The sequence below is a fragment of the Mastigoproctus giganteus genome, chromosome 8, assembly GCF_048544385.1.
Source record: "Mastigoproctus giganteus isolate SK-2022 chromosome 8, ASM4854438v1, whole genome shotgun sequence".
Taxonomy (NCBI): domain Eukaryota; kingdom Metazoa; phylum Arthropoda; class Arachnida; order Uropygi; family Thelyphonidae; genus Mastigoproctus; species Mastigoproctus giganteus.
This window is the reverse complement of record NC_143582.1, coordinates 38174002-38190387: the sequence shown is the minus strand read 5'-3', so window position 1 is coordinate 38190387 and position 16386 is coordinate 38174002. Positions and strand designations below refer to the sequence as shown.

The window sequence follows — 16386 nt, the reverse complement described above, 5'->3', positions numbered from 1 at the left end:
TCCTTTAGTTGAAGTGATTTTTTGTGTTGTGCTTTAATCAAATTTTTAATTAATCTGTACAATTTCCATTATAAAAATCATATTTTAGAGAGATAAATAGCTTAGTTATATGGTGAAAATTTCAACATCCGAGGTCTTGTAACAAATTATCAAAGAACAGTGTGTTATTGGTTTCACATTACAAAATTTTCACAATACAATGGTGTCTCTCAAATGGATTAATATTGTAAAGCGGGGTCCACTGTATATTGCAAGCCTGTGGTTATCATATATTTAGATTTAATTTTAATATTAGTAAAGACCAAAAGATGTAATGTGGCTTTTTTTCACTGCATCAGCCAGAAAGAAAAAAAAAAAGTCAAATGAACTTTTATTCTTCATATCATATCTCACCACAAGAAATACCATTTCAACCATGCCTTAAAATTTTTCAGGTTGCCTACTTCAGCCACTCAGGAAGACAGTTTATTCTGGTGGTTGGCAGTACATTGACTAAATGTTAACTTCCTTAAATCCAGATAGGAAACACCCCCCCATCATTCAGTTTGCTCCCCTTCCTGGTGTGTTGTATTTGTTTCCATTCCCTGTAACTCATGCTTGTAGTCTCTCCTCATATGGACATCTTGTTGCTGTTCTCTCAACATGAACCACCAATCTTTGTACCCTGTCAAGAAACTCAGTCTTTTCTGAGAAGTGGGTTCCAGACCTGAACAGTATTCTAAATGCAGTTCTATTGTTGACTTCTTCATAAACATATAGGTCATAAATTATTAAGAAAATATTGCTGGGAAAAGTTAGTATTGGGTAATTAATTTTGAGTAGTTTTTCTTTCTGAATAATTTGTATTTTCTATATAGGATCATTGTAATTGCTATAGAAACACCTTTCCAGCTGACAGCATGATCTAAGGCGATGGACCCCAACCTATGATCTGCAGGTCAGCTAGTAAGCCATGAGAACACTTTGTTGACCCGCTTGAGAAATTACAGAATTACAGTTTCTTTCTAAAAATCAAACCATGTAACATTGTTAAAACACTGCAAATTTGTATGCATTAAATAATACTTTTGCCAATGTACCGATACAGGAATTACTTAAAGATGTAACTACCATCAGGGCTTTTGCTTTCGTAAAGGTGACTACAGGGGTCTCAGACAGTTTTTAAATTCTGTACAGTGATATCAACTGATGATGTTACCAACAGTGAATTCTAAATGGGAAGCCTTCAAGGACTTAATCTTGGAGGCTACCAGGCTTTTCATTCCAACTAAGAAATACTGTTCAAGTAAAAAAAAAAAGTAAAGTGCAGCCATTATCAACCCACTGCAGGTGGAAGCCTCCTCAACAATTCATGCTGAGGGAAAATGGACCATAATCTGCCACGCTGGTCCAGTGCAGGTTGGCAGATTGACCGTATTCAGCAGTCAGGGGCTTGAACCCCGGTCTACTCAAAGAGCGTGTGCTACTGCACTCCCGCTCCTGCTCACTCGGCTACGGAGGCCGTCCTACTGTTCAAGGTTCAGGACTAAATGGATGTCAGACGAATTAATGAAGCTCGTGGAAGAGAAGAAATATCTATGGGATGCATTAAATTATCAGGTGACAGAAGCCTACGGCAGATATAAGCTTGTCTGTAATCAAGTCACAAAGGAGGTTAGGCAGGCGAAGGCAGATTATGAGAAATCTTTGGCAAAGGATGCAAAGAGTTCTTTACTTATGTAAACTCTAGAAGGGAAGGGATGAATCAGATTTGACCACTTAATATAGATGGGTTGACTATTGATGATCATGCTCAGGTAGCTGATAAACTGAATGAGTATTTTGCATCTACATTCACATGAGGAGTTATTCAAGGAGGTGAATGCCAGAAGTTTATCAAACTCTAACAGAGAGCTAAGTGATTTTGTAATAATTGAGAGCAGAGTGTAGGAGAAATTGTTGAAGTTAAACATAAGGAAGGCACCTGTGGTGGATGGGATCTATCCAGTTATATTAAATGAGGCAGCAAAGGAAGTAAGCAAACCCTTAGCCATAATTATGAGAGCTTCCTTGGACTCAGGGGAGGTCCCCATGGACTGGAGGTATGCAAATGTATCACCAATTCACAAAGGGGGTTCAAAAGGTGACACAAGTAACAATAGACCTGTTAGTTTAACTTGTGTTCCGAGGAAAATAATGGAGTCACTGGTTATTGCAGGATCATCTAGACAAGACTGCAGTAATAGTTAAGACACAGCATAGGTTTGTGAAAGGCATGTCTTGTCTGACCAATTTGATTAGATACTATGATGTGGTCACAAAGGAACTGAATGTGAAAAATAATTTTGATATCATATACTTGGATTTCCGGAAAGCTTTTGATACTGTTGCACATGGAAGACTGCTGTACAAATTGGAGAGGTTTGGCATTAAGGGTAAGTTGCTACGATGAATAAAGGAATAGTTGGGTGGGAAACGACAGAGAGTGGTAATCGATGGACACTGCTCTTCGTGTACAAATGTTATTAGTGGAGTTCTCCAGGGTTTGGTGCTGCGCCCATTGTTGTTTTGTGTGTTCATCAATGATATCGATGAAGGTATATCAGGCTTAATGTCCACGTTTTCAGATGATACAAAGGTTGGCAGGGTTGTTAACGACAGTAAAGACAGTATGCTACTCCAACTGGATCTAGATAAGTTGGGCAAATGACCTCAGAAGTGGCAACTGAAGTTTAACATTGACAAATGCAAAGTACTGTATACGGGTAGCAATAACCCAAGAGAAATGTACCAACTGTGTGGTACTACACTCAGGAAAGTGTAAAAGACCTGGGGGTAATTGTGCAGTCAAATATGAAGTTTGCTGAGCAGTGCGGATGGGCTGCCAGGGCAGGTCATTCAGTCTTGTCAATGATATATAGGAATTTTGCTAGCAGAGACAGGGAGGTGATTATCTCGTTGTACAAGGCAGTGGTCAGACCACACTTTGAGTACTGTGTACAGTTCTGGAGGCCTCATTTTAGGAAGGATGTAGAGTTGCTAGAATGAGTATAAAGAAGCACAACAAGATTGGTGAGGGGAACAAAGGGGTGCTCTTACCAAAAAAGGCTTAAGTTCTGCAAATTGCAGTGCCTGGAGAGTAGGCACTTGCGAGGTGACCTGATTGAGGTGTATAAGGCCTTGAATGGGTTGAGCAAGCTGAATGCTGATGGGATCCTTCCTCTTGCTGAGATTGAGAACCTGAGGGGGGCGTAGATTCAAATTGAGGAAAGACAGTTGTAGAATAGATGTGCAGAAATTTGCCATTAGCCAGTGGATGGTTGATTGGTGGAACAGACTTCCATGTTTTGTTGTGGAATTTGATAGCCTAATAAATTTAAGGCTGAGCTGGACAGGCATTTGGAACAAATGGAGGGGTGAAATGGGAGGGTTTTCTCTCTTTTTATTTGGCTGATACTTTATAAGCTTGCTTTCTTGATTTTTTTTTTTTTTTTTTTTTTTTTTTTGATTTAGTAGTTGTTGGCGCATCGGCTTCTGTGGCCATATTGCACCTCCCAAGGTTTTTGCAGTACTTTGATCCAAGCCCGAGGCGGGAATCGAACCCGCGACCTTTGGGTTGCCGGGCAGGTACTTTACCCACTCGGCTAGCCCGGTCGGCCTTGCTTTCTTGCATCATATGCCAATGCTAATGCTATTAGATAATTGACCCATATAAAAAATGAGAAAAATATTTATTATAAACTAAATTCAAGTTGAATATCTGCAAAATTAAATGTTAATAAAAAGTGTGTTCACAAAAAAAGTCTGTTTTTTATTTTATAGCCATAAGATATTACAGTGCATATATGTATGTGATTTTTACAAATTCTATAATATCATAATATAAGGATTGTTAAATGTACAGATAAATATTTGAGGGAAGTAAGCAAACCTTTAGCCATAATTATGAGAGCATCCTTAGATTCAGGGGAGCTCCGCAGGAACTGGAGAAACGCAAATGTATCTCCAGTTCACAAAGGGTGACGCAGATAATTCTAGACCTGTTAAACTTCTGTTCCAGGGAAAATAATGGAGTCACTGGTTAAAGAAGTGATGCAGGATCACCTAGACAAGTCTGTAGTAATAATTCAGACACAGCAGGTGTTTGTTTGTTAAGTCTTGTCTGACCAATTTGATTGAATACTACGACGTGATCACAAAAGAACTGAATGCAAAAAAGAATTTTGATATCATATGCTTGGATTTCAGGAAAACTTTTGATACTGTTGCTCATGGAAGACTGCTGTATAAATTGGAGCAGTATAGCATTGAGGGCAAGTTGCTGCAATGGATAAAGGGATAGTTGAGTGGGAGACAGTACAGAGTGTAATAAATGCACACTGCTCTACGTGAACTAATGTTATTAGTGGAGTCCCCCAGGGTTTGGTGCTGGGCCCATTGTTGTTTTATGTATTTATTAATGATATCGATGAAGGTATATCAGGCTTAAAAATTTCTAGATCCTGTTGCCATAGCAACAGGATCTAGAAAAGTTAGGGAGATAGGGCTGAGAAGTGGCAACTGAAGTTTAATACTGACAAATGCAAAGTACTCCATATGGGTAGCCTTAACCCAAGAGAAACGTACCAACTGTGTGGTACTACACTCAGGGAGGTAGAGAATGAAAAAAAAAAAAAAAAGACTTGGGGGTAATTGTGCAGTCATTGAAATTTTCTGAGCAGTGCAGATGGGCTGCCAGAGCAGGTCATGGAGTTTTGTCAATGATATATAGGAATTTTGCTAGCAGAGACAAGGAGGTGATTATACCTTTCTATAAAGTCTACCTTTCTAGTGGTCAGACCACACTTTGAGTACTGTATACAGGTACTCATTTTAGGAAGGATGTGGAGTTGGTAGAACAAGTACAGAGAAGGGCAACAAAATTGGTGAGAGGAACAAAGGGGTTTTCTTACCAGGATTATGCTTAAATTCTGTAAGTTGCAGCATCTGGAGACTAGGCTCCTGCAAGGTGATCTGATTGAGGTGTACAAGACCTTAAATGGTTTGAGCAGGCTCAATGCTGATGGGATACTTCCACTTGCTTGAGATTAAGAACCTGAGAGAGCATAGATTCAAATTGAGGAAAGACAGTTGTAGAATAGATGTGCAGACGTTTGCCTTTAGCTAGCAGGTACTTGATTGCTGGAACAGACTTCCATCTGTTGTTGTAGAAGTTGATAGCTTAAATAAATTTAAGGCTGAACTAGACAAATATTTCGGGTGACCAGATAGGTGAAATGGGAAGGTTTTTTTTTCTTTTTCTTTTTGGCTGATGCTCTTTAAGCTTGCTTTCTTTTGTCATATGCCTCAACTAATGCTAATACTTATGATAAAAACTTCATCATTATTATTAGTTTATTTTCATTCATTATTTTTAATTGAAGTTAGTAAATTCTAATTAATAGACCAATTTTAATTCAGTAAAAAAAAGCTAAAAATTTATTTTTTATAATTAAAAGAAAAAAAATGCGGGTGTCACAGATACCACATGGGCGTCTTCATTAAATTGAGAGCACAAGTGACAGAGCAAATCAGACATTGAAATTACATAAAGAAATCATTGTATTAATTGCCATATTTAATTTCTTATAATAAGAAAAATCACTTTTTTAATACTTGCTAAATCAGTCAACTTGCGGTGACGGAGAGGCTATAACTACATGCCTATTGTGCCATTAGCATTAGTATAGGCACATGATGCAAGAAAGCAAGCTTATATAGCATTAGCCAAAAAAAAAAAAAAAAACAAAAACAAAACAAATCTTCTAATTCTGCCCATCCACTCGCTCCAAATGTATGTCTAGTTCTGCCTTGAATCTATTTAACCTATCAACTTCTACAACAACAGATGGAAGTCTGTTCCACCAATCAACTACCCGCTCGCTAAAGGCAAACTTCCGCACATCTGTCCCACAACTATCTTTCCTCAATTTGAATTTATGCCCTCTCAGGTGATTATTCTGAGCAAGAGGAAGAAACCCATCAACATTGAGCATGCTCAAACCATTCACATCTTTATACACCTCAATCAGATCACCTTGCAGGTGCCTAGTTTCCAGATACTGAAATCTGCAAAACTTAAATCCATCTTTGTAAGAGCAACCCTTCATTCAATTCACTAACCTTGTTGCCCTTCTCTGTACTTAGTCCAACAGCTCTACATCCTTCTTAAAATGAGGCCTCCAGACCTGTATACAATACTCAAGGTGTGGCCTGACCATTGCCTTATACAAGGGGATAATCACCTCCTTATCTCTTCTAGGAAAATTCCTGTATATAAATAAATAAATAAATTTTTTGTTTATACACTGGGACAATAAAACAGTCAGTGAAGTTCAAAAGATAGACAGAATACAAGAAACAGCACCGTATTTAGTAGTCACAGGCTGTTATTTGGTTTTTATTTTTATTTTATTTTATTTTTTTTTTTAGGAGCATTAGCAACTAAGGCCATATTGCTCCGGGATATGCGGTGGTCATTCCCTGACCTTTCCACATCCTCCGTATTTGGTGGTAACGGGCTCGAACCCTGATCTAATCAAGAAGCGTGTGCTACGCACTGCTGCTCCTTCCCACCTGGCTACGGAGGTGCCATGAGTCACAGGCATTGGTCACCCAAGGCACATATACTTATGCACCCGCATGCCTGACCACTCAGCTATGGTGGCTCTAAAAATATCATTGACAAGACACCATGAGCTACTCTTGCAGACCGTCTGCACTGCTCAGAAAACTTTATATCTGCCTACACAATTACCCCCAGGTCCTTTTCATTCTCTGCCACTGTTAGCATAGCACCACACAGTTGATACATTACTCTGAGGTTACTGCTTCCCATATGCAGTACTTTACATTTCTCAATGTTAAACTTCAGTTGCCATCTCTCAGCCCATCTACTCAACTTTTCTAGATCCTGTTTCAGCAGAATACTGTCATTAACATCCCTGCCAACCTTTGTATCTGCAAACTTGGACATTAAGCCTGATATTCCATCATCGATATCATTAATAAATACAGAAAACAACAATTGACCCAACACTGAACCCTGAGGGACTCCACTAATAACATTAGTCCACGTAATGCTTCTAACTTAGATAAATATGGGATCCATATACTTAAATTCAACACCTGCAAGAATAAACTTTGTTTAACCTGTCCCTGCATACATCCACAACATATTACAAATGATGCATCAAAACCTACTTTTTATAACATTAGTCCACGAAGAGCAGTGTCCATTGACTACCACTCTGTCTTCTCCCACTCAACCATCCCTTTATCCATAGCAGCAATTTGCCTCCAATGCCACACTGCTCCAATTTGTGCAGCAGTCTTCCATGTGCAACAGTATTAAAAGCCTTTCTAAGATCCAAATCTATGATATCAAAGTTATTCTCTGCATCCAGTTCCTTTGTGACCACATCATAGAATCCAATCAAATTGGTCAGACATGACGGCCCCTTAACAAAACCATGCTCTGTCCGAGCTATAACTGAAGTCTTGTCTAGATGATTCTGCAGTGCTTCTTTAACAAGTTCCTCCATTAATTTTCGTGGAACAGAAGTTAAACTAACAGGTCTGTAATTACTTGCATCACCCTTTGATCCTCCTCTGTGAATTGGGGTCCCATTTACACATCTCCAGTCCATGGGTACCTCTCCTGAGTCCAAGGAAGCTCTCATAATTATGGCTAAGGGTTTGCTTACTTCCTTTGCTGCCTCCTTTAATATAACTGGATAGATCCCATCCACCCCAGGTGCCTTATGTTTATCTTCAACAATTTCTCCTCCACTTTGCTCTCAGTTATTACAAAATCATCTAGCTTCGCTGCCAGAGTTTAATTCACCTGTGGCATTCCCCCTCCCTGAATAACTCCTTGTGTGTGGATATAGATGCAAAATACTCATTTAGTTAACTACCTGAACAGTATCAACAGTTGAACCATTGATCTCCAGTGAACCAATCTGATTCATCCCTTTTCTTCTAGAGTTTACGTAAGTAAAGAACTCTTTGCTGTTTTTTTTTTTTTTTTTTCAAAGATTTCTCATAATCTGCCTTTGCTTGCCTAACCTCCTTTGTGACTTGGTTACAGACCAACTTATATCTATCATAGGCTTCTGGTTGTGTGAAAAATTTTTTTTTTTTTTTGGCTGATGCTGCATAAGCTCATACACTTGCTTTCTTGCATCACTTGCCAATACTACCCATTAATTTATATGTATCCCATGCATTTTTCTTCTCTGCCACATTTCTCATTAGTTCATCTCACATCCATTTAGGCCTAAATCTTGAACATTATTTCTTAGTTGGTGAAAAGCCTAGTAGCTTCCAAAATTAATTCTTTGAATGCTTCCCATTTTGAATTTGCTGTTGGTAACATCATCAGTTGGTCCCACCGTATAGAATTTAAATACTGTCTCAAACCTGCGTAGTCGCCTTTACGAAAGCAAAAACCCTTCCCTTTACCCCTGATGGCAGTTACCTCTCTGAGTAAATCCCACTTCAACACACTGTGATCACTGCCACCTAGTGGTTCCTTTATCTGCAGATTCTTAATGTACAAAGAATCACTACTGATAATCAGATCAAGAGTATTACTCCGTCTAGTTGCCTCCCAAACATGCTGCTGTAGAAAACAATCATCCAATAAATCCACAAAAGCCTTGCTAGTGTGTGAGTGACCAACCCAGAATTTCCAGTCAATATCTGGGAAATTAAAATTCCCCATTATAAGACTCTCTGATTTACTGGCCCACTCTGTTTCCCTGTACAGTTTTTTATTATAACACACTCCTGCTCTCAATTTTGATTTGCCAGTGCTTATGTCACACCAAACTGCCTCGACACTGCACTGTCCAGCCACATCAACTGGCTGTACTTCTTTGGGTTTTATGTGTTTCTTAACTAATAGCATAACCCCTCCTCCCTTCCTATACACATTGTACTCCCCAAATTCCATTTCTGCATTCCTTATATCTGTGTGACACCACGTCTCTGATATCCTAACAGTATGTGCCTTTGATGTTTTGACCAACACCTCAAATTTATTTACCAAACTCCTAGTATTGGTGTACATGCAAGTATACGTGCACCTGTTCCTATTCTTAGCTACCCTAACACAGCCCATGTGTTTATTTGTACCGCAATGTCTCCCAGCAGTCTCTGAAATCCCCTGCATCTTGTATTGCAGGCTGCTTCTCATTCCAATAGAAGGTAATCTGGTTCTGCTTATATCAGGCATGATCTAAACAGTACTGGGTAACTTTTTAATGACCAAGGGAGCTGAGGGTATTTTTACAACATATGTTAAACTATCACTGTTATTAAAACATAATGGTCACAGTGAAATTTTATTATTGAGACATACTCAACAGTACAATGATCATCGATTTTAACTGTTGTAAAAATAAATTCAGTGAGTACTGTGAAATGAAGAAATAGTATGTCTGTGCTTGAGCAATCTCAGTTATGTTTTGGTTTTCCACTTTGCAAATTTCATTTTCAAAAACCAGTTGCTTCTGCTAGCCGTGAGAAAGCTTCAAGCAGAAGCTCCTGGAATTTTGATGAGTCAGAGCAGCTTTGAATATCAGCTAAATCTTTTCTGTAGATATACCAAACCTAGCCAATTGGCAAGCAGAAAATATTAAATTTCTTTCTTTTGAGCTAAACTCTTGGCATCTGTCATTGAATTCCTCCTTTAGTAGCCTGAATTTGTTGGTATACACCAACAAATTCAGTATAGTATATTGTTAAAATTTTCATAATTTACAAAATGTACATTTATATTTTTTGTGCAACAGTTTCCAGGCTTTATTTATTATTGTTATTTTTTTATATATTACCAAAAGCTTCCTGATTTAGATTACACTTCACTTGAGGAAAGCAAGACTTTTTTTAATCAGTATACATGTACTGATAAAATGTATGATATAATTTTATGGACCATAGTAAAAAGATTTTTTTTCCCCATGTCATAAATATTTTTCTTTTATTACTTTTAAAATATTTAGTACTAATAGTGGCAAAAAGATACAAGGAAGCAGGCTTCACAACATCAACAACAGAAAAGGTCTTAAACACCAGGTGAAAATTTATTCCAGCAAACAGTTACTCTGGCTGAAAGCAAATTTCCACACATCTATCCTGAAACTATCCATTTCTTATTTTAATTTTAAATCATTAAATTAATTGTTAATGTTACATTTTTTAAAATCTTTTTCCCTTACTTTTTTTTCAGTTACTTTGTAATGCATATGGAATCCTCTCCATTGATATTTCCAAAGATTCATGACTATTTTAAACGAGATATCGACATAATAAAATATCATATTTTCCCAAAGACAGAGCCATTTGACGGAGAATGCACTCTTCATGAAGAATTACTACCAGCTCCTTATAGACCAAGTGTACAGAAATTATTAGCACATAGGAAATCAAAAGTACCACGGTGGAAACAGAAATTGGTTTTTGATGGTAAAGAGATTTTTTGAAGGTAATTGTAAAATTCTTGCCTTTTCTCTTTTGTTTTTAGATTGTAATAAAATCCTAAATGATTATGTTTCATTCAGTTTTCACCAAAGTATCTATTACATGTGCTAAATAACTGATACTGAACATCAATTGTTTACCTGTACAGGCATAAAACAATTTGTGAAAAAGTGTGGCTGAGAACAGTTAGCAGCCATGTGCAAATAGTATCTCAGTTGATCAAGATAGTGTTTGGGATGCACTTTATCCAAGACTTATTTTTCCTTTATAAAGTGATGCACGCTACACTATAATATATTATGATTCTTCATCTTAAAAATATATGTAAATATAGCTGAAAAACCAAGTTATTATTAGAACAAAATGTAGTTAATAAAGAATTTGTCTCACTATTTGTGAACCCCACAGATTTTTGCCAGTATAAAAGTGCATAAAGGTGGTCTAGTTAGATCTATTGTAAACAGTAAACTAGTCACAACACAAAATCTTTCAAGTGACTTGTACAAATTCTTAGTACTTTAAGAAAAATAAAGCTTTCTTTTGTTAATGTTATTAAATATTAAGAATTCACTGTAATTAAGAGATGAAGTTAAATCTATAACAAATAACTTATAACCCTGTACTGGCCATTATGGACATTGAAACATACCAGGCAAAGAGATGAATTGTAATAAAATAATGCATTAATAATTGGATAGTAACTATATGAAAAGAAAGATTTTTCTTAATAATAAACTTGAGTTAATAAAACTATTGTTTTTTTTTTAAATATATATATACACTTATGAACAACAGCATAAATCCATTAACTTTAAATCAGAAACTATTCCAGAGTTAAAAATAAAAAAATTACAAACTGACGTAGATACAGAAAAAAGATATTAGCTATCAATCAAACATCCTGAAAAATTTAACTGTAAGAGTGGTTCATCTTTAGTATTTATAGCTGATAAAATATACAAAAAAAAAAAAACCTTGCAATTAAAATGGAAAAAAATAATTTAAGATGTTAAATTGCAGATACTTATTACTCTTATTTAGAAAAAATATTTTAATGTTAAATGTTATTAACTAACTGAGAAAGCATTGTGATTTTCATCTATAAAAGCATTGATGAAACAATCATGGAGAAGCAAAAAAAAAAAAAAAAATATATATATATATATATATATTTAGTACTTATAAGAACTGAAAATCACTAAGAAACATATCAAACCCATAGAAGAAATATCACATAATAGTAAATGCAAATATAACAAAATATACATTGGTACAATAGATAAAAAATTAACAATATCAGAAAACTTTAAACAGGAATGACATCAGAAAGGTTAGAAAGAAAAAATTCAGAAATCACAAATTATGTATACATATAAAAACTAGAGTAATAGAAAACTAAAATAATTTGTAATGAGAGGGTATAAAAATTATATGACATAAGAATCCTGCAATGACTTTACACACAATCAGACGAGTCCAAAAGTAATGCTAATTCCAGAACAGTAAAAAAGCACCAATCTTCCATCTGAGACTGCGTGGTGGCAATCTAAGAACTATCATTATGTTAGGGTATTTGTGCAGAGATAGCAATGTGAGATCACAGTATTTTATCATTGGTGAAACAGGTAGTTTTTAAATTTTTTTTTTAATCTCATATTTAGTGTCAGCCCACCATCAGAAAAGTTGTTTGCCAACAATTTGAGTTATATATAAGCAAACAGACTGTTTTCTGGTAATAAAAAAAAACTGCCTCATCAATACGTAACTTGTGAATGAATGAATGTGGAAGATTTCAGAACATAAAAGAAAAAAGATAACCTGCTTCACCAATCAATAAAAAAAATTACGCACGTTTCCATTTCATGCTTGAGATAAACTAAATAATAGCCATGCTACAAGTTAATCAGCTTTCCACTATACTGGTAACAATAGTAGTTGCTCAGATTTTATAATTATTATTGTTAACATTTCTATTCCTTTGTATTTTACCTTTCACTATACACTTAATATTATTGCTATTGTATAGAAATACAATAAAAACTGAAAGTCAAAACACTGAAATTAATAATTAAATAGTTCTTAATCTTATCAAATGAACTTTAGGATATTACATGTTGTGTAACCCTTGTAATCTAATTTTTTTTCTCCCCATTCATTGAAGAAGCAGAGAAAAAATTTTGCAAGATATGTAACATACGTGGTCACCCTATAATATATATAAGCAGAAAATTTAACCTATTAATTTCTTTAGGAAATAAAGATTTATATAACTTGTATAATATGGTTATATGCATTATAAATTAATGTTAATGTCTATTGAATAACGTACTTATTAACTGAAGCTATTGATCTTTTCCATCTTATTTAATTGTCTCGTACTTTGTATTTATTTAAGCAGTTTGAAAAATTAACTCATTTAGCAGATACCCACACCACTGCAGGGCTGAGCAGTATCTCTGCTGTGAATTTGTCATTATTCTGAGGAAAATGACAATAGATTTAATCCTGCCTGAAATATGTAAATTAAAAATATTACTCTTGCATTAGTAAATGCTTTTTACTTAGTTCAGTCTCAGAACTATTTTAAATGCAGTTCCAAGTTGTTTCCCTGAAAAAACTTGAAACTGCATATTAAAATAAGTAAACAATATATATTGTTAGTAACAATGCCAAATTAAAAAAAAAAAAAGTTGTGTACTGTTCTTAGTTACGGGTCTATATTTTTAATATGTTAAATACATTTATTTCATTCTCAAACAAAAGAGATCTTTTGGGTTGTTGTGGAATAACTGAAGTTGAGCAGTTCTTAAATCGAATTTGCATTGTCCAAACTTTGTGATTGCATGATTGAAAGTGCAAATCCAGAAGATTATGGCAATTCATATTTCAGTTTTTATCTATACAGGGTTGGTAATCTTTTGGTACTACTAGTGCCAAAATTTATTTCCACCTTCCTATTACAGAACACATGAAGTTCCCTAGAATGCTTGCAATGATATCTGAAATATGTCACTCTTTAAAAATTGGCTTTTGAATAAAATTTAATCATCCTTGCCCACCACTTTACTCTAAGTGTGCTATACATTATTTGTTTTCATTTATTTACTCAAGTTATGAAATATCAAAAAAAAAATGTACATTAGCTCACATGGAAAGTATTAACTAATGCCTCCACTCCCATTTGGAGTGCATAAATACTGCTCATATAGCAACCATAATTCATCTCCCCACTAACTGAAGGATGGAGTAGAGTATGCATTACATGTAAGATATCTGAACCATTGGCCTGTTATAATTAGGCTTTGTTTTTTACCCATGTTTTATCTTTTGAAAACTACTGTTTTCTGCAAGGGAAGGGGGATTGAGGTAAAAAGCCGGGAAGTGAGATATAACAGAAGACGAGGAAAAGAAAAAAAAAGTACAGAAAGCCATTTCGACCAATAAAAAATGTAAGGCCATCCTGTTTACTAAAATTAGAACTACCCCCCTCCCTTCTCTTACAGTGTACACACAAACATCCTTCTCTCTTCATACTTGCCAATGCACCATTAAAAACCAAATCAACCAACCAACCCTCTTCATACCAGTCAATTCCCAATTTAGTAGTTAGATTAAAGAATGTCAAATCCTGTCTAATTTCCTTCTTATTACTTGTTTCTGCATTTTTATTTTATCACATTTATAGATGAGCAGCGTTTAGTGGCCACACAAAGTAGCTATGAGAGCTACACTCTGGTCTGTTTTATACTGTAATAAAGTGGTCATCAACCTGGTCCCTACCGCCCACTAGTGGGCGATTCAAGCTTTCATGGTGGGCGGTGGGAGTTTTTATCCGCTGTTACAAATTTGTGAGTTTGACTTTTTATAAAATGCTTTTGCAATTTACTTTTGAATTTCATCTCTAAACTTTGAATATAGATAATTCACCGGACACTTCTCGAAGTGGACGAGGGACTAAATTAAGTTACTGTGGCACCGGTGGGCAGTAAGAAAATTTTACCATCAACAAAGATACAAAAGTGGGCGGTAGGAATTAAAAGGTTGACTACCCCTGTTGTAATATGTTGAATTCTCAGCTTATACTTTTGCACCAGGCCATCATTAGTCTAATTTCGATTGGTACGATTTATTGATTTATAAGAAATTTGATTATACTTGAAGTAAAAATATTTCAATTACATTAGGTCAAATAAAATTACTTCATTTTTTGGTTTTAGTTTTTAAAATTACATAACCTTACGACAGGATTCGAACCCACAACCTTTGGGTTGCCAGGCAGGCACTTTACCCACCTGGCTAGCCCGGTCAGCACTGGAAACACATAAGAGATGGTAGTACATGCTGGAAAGGTTAAGACAATTCATACATTAAAAGACACATGAAATATACCTTCAAATATAGCTATGTACACACTCCCACCATCCACACACACAAAAGAAAAAAAAAAGAAAAAAAGTCTATGGTTGTATTCCATAGATTGGTTGAAACACATAAAAGATTGTAGCACATATTGGAAAGGTTAAGACAATTCATACATTAATTATTTATTTTCAAAATTTATACAAAATAGTTGAATTATTTGGTTTCTTTTTACTCTAACCTGAGAGGAGGAAGTGTTCTGTTTCTAGTACTAATAATACTTATTCAGCTTTCATGAGCAAGTTTGCCAAACATAGGTTTGTGTGTATAGAAAGTTTTTTTTTGTGAAATTTTGAAAACAAAACTTTGTACATAAATGCATTAAAATATATTTTTTTTATTTTGACTTAACTGTTCAACAATAATTTTACTCTATTGTGAAAAATCAAATTAAATCAGAAAAAAAAAAATAGCTGTTCCTTCGTTTTTGATGTAATACACCTTTATAGGTATTGGTAGGGTTTACATCCATATTTTGTAGCAGAGACAGGGAAAAATGCTACTACATCAGTCTTATTTAAGATGCCTTTTATATAAGACAGTTTTTCCCTCTATCAGTTCTATAAAATAAGGATGCAAGCTCTACCATAGCTATATTTACAATGAGAGCATTTATTAGCTCATTTCTGAAAATAAATAGATGTAGAAGACATCATGTATAATTTAAATGGAATCAGTTATTGATAATACCCGATTCCATTTTATGACCTTCTGAATCACAGAGAAATCATAAAATAGAGCTATTTTTGTGTTGTTCTCTTATTGTAAGTTGTCCACTGGAAACTTTTTTTTTCGTTAATTGTTGGCGCATCGGCTTCTGTGGCCATAATGCACCTCCCAAAGTTTTCGCATTTTACTCTGATCCAAACCAAGGCGGGATTCGAACCCATGACCTTTGGGTTGCCAGGCAGGCACTTTACCCATATGGCTAGCCCGGTCAGCACTGGAAACACATAAGAGATGGTAGCACATGCTGAAAAGGTTATGACAATTCATACATTAAAAGACACATGAAATATACCTTCAAATGAGTGTGAATTAGTACATCTGTATTAGAAGTTGTTAATTTTAGAGTTCACTGATCATAAATTACATAATATACAGGTAATACTATGTTAGAGGTTTAAGAACAGCAAAATAAGCAGGCAAAAATCCATAAGATAAATGGCCCTTGCTTTACTAGAGTTGATATAATTACACGTCGGCTGAAAAGACCAGAGTTGAAATCCCATCCCTAATGCAAAGAATTTTGGGCTTTTCACAAGGTGGCAGTATTAGTAGGTTTTATCGGTTTTTTAATCTCGAAAACTCGGGTTTCCCATCCTGCAAACAGGCAAATAATATGTAGCCATATTAAATACAGTGGATTCCGGTTATTTGGGCCACCGGTTAATCGGGGCAGCCGTTTATTTGGGGCAAATCTTAAAAAAACAGAAACAATCGAGAAAATAGCCAGGGTTT

General features: G+C 35.3%; 1 protein-coding gene across 2 annotated transcripts in view; it reads left to right on the top strand.

Annotated features, from left to right (window-relative positions):
- Positions 1–16386, top strand: part of mRpS6 (mitochondrial ribosomal protein S6) — a 41615-nt gene that overhangs the window by 18611 nt on the left and 6618 nt on the right. For both annotated transcript variants that reach the window (XM_090379315.1, XM_090379314.1), the window contains exon 3: positions 10256–10510. In XM_090379315.1, coding sequence (XP_090235441.1) covers positions 10256–10508 — 253 coding nt within the window. In that variant the 3' untranslated portion in view covers positions 10509–10510. The remainder of the gene's footprint in view (positions 1–10255; positions 10511–16386) is intronic.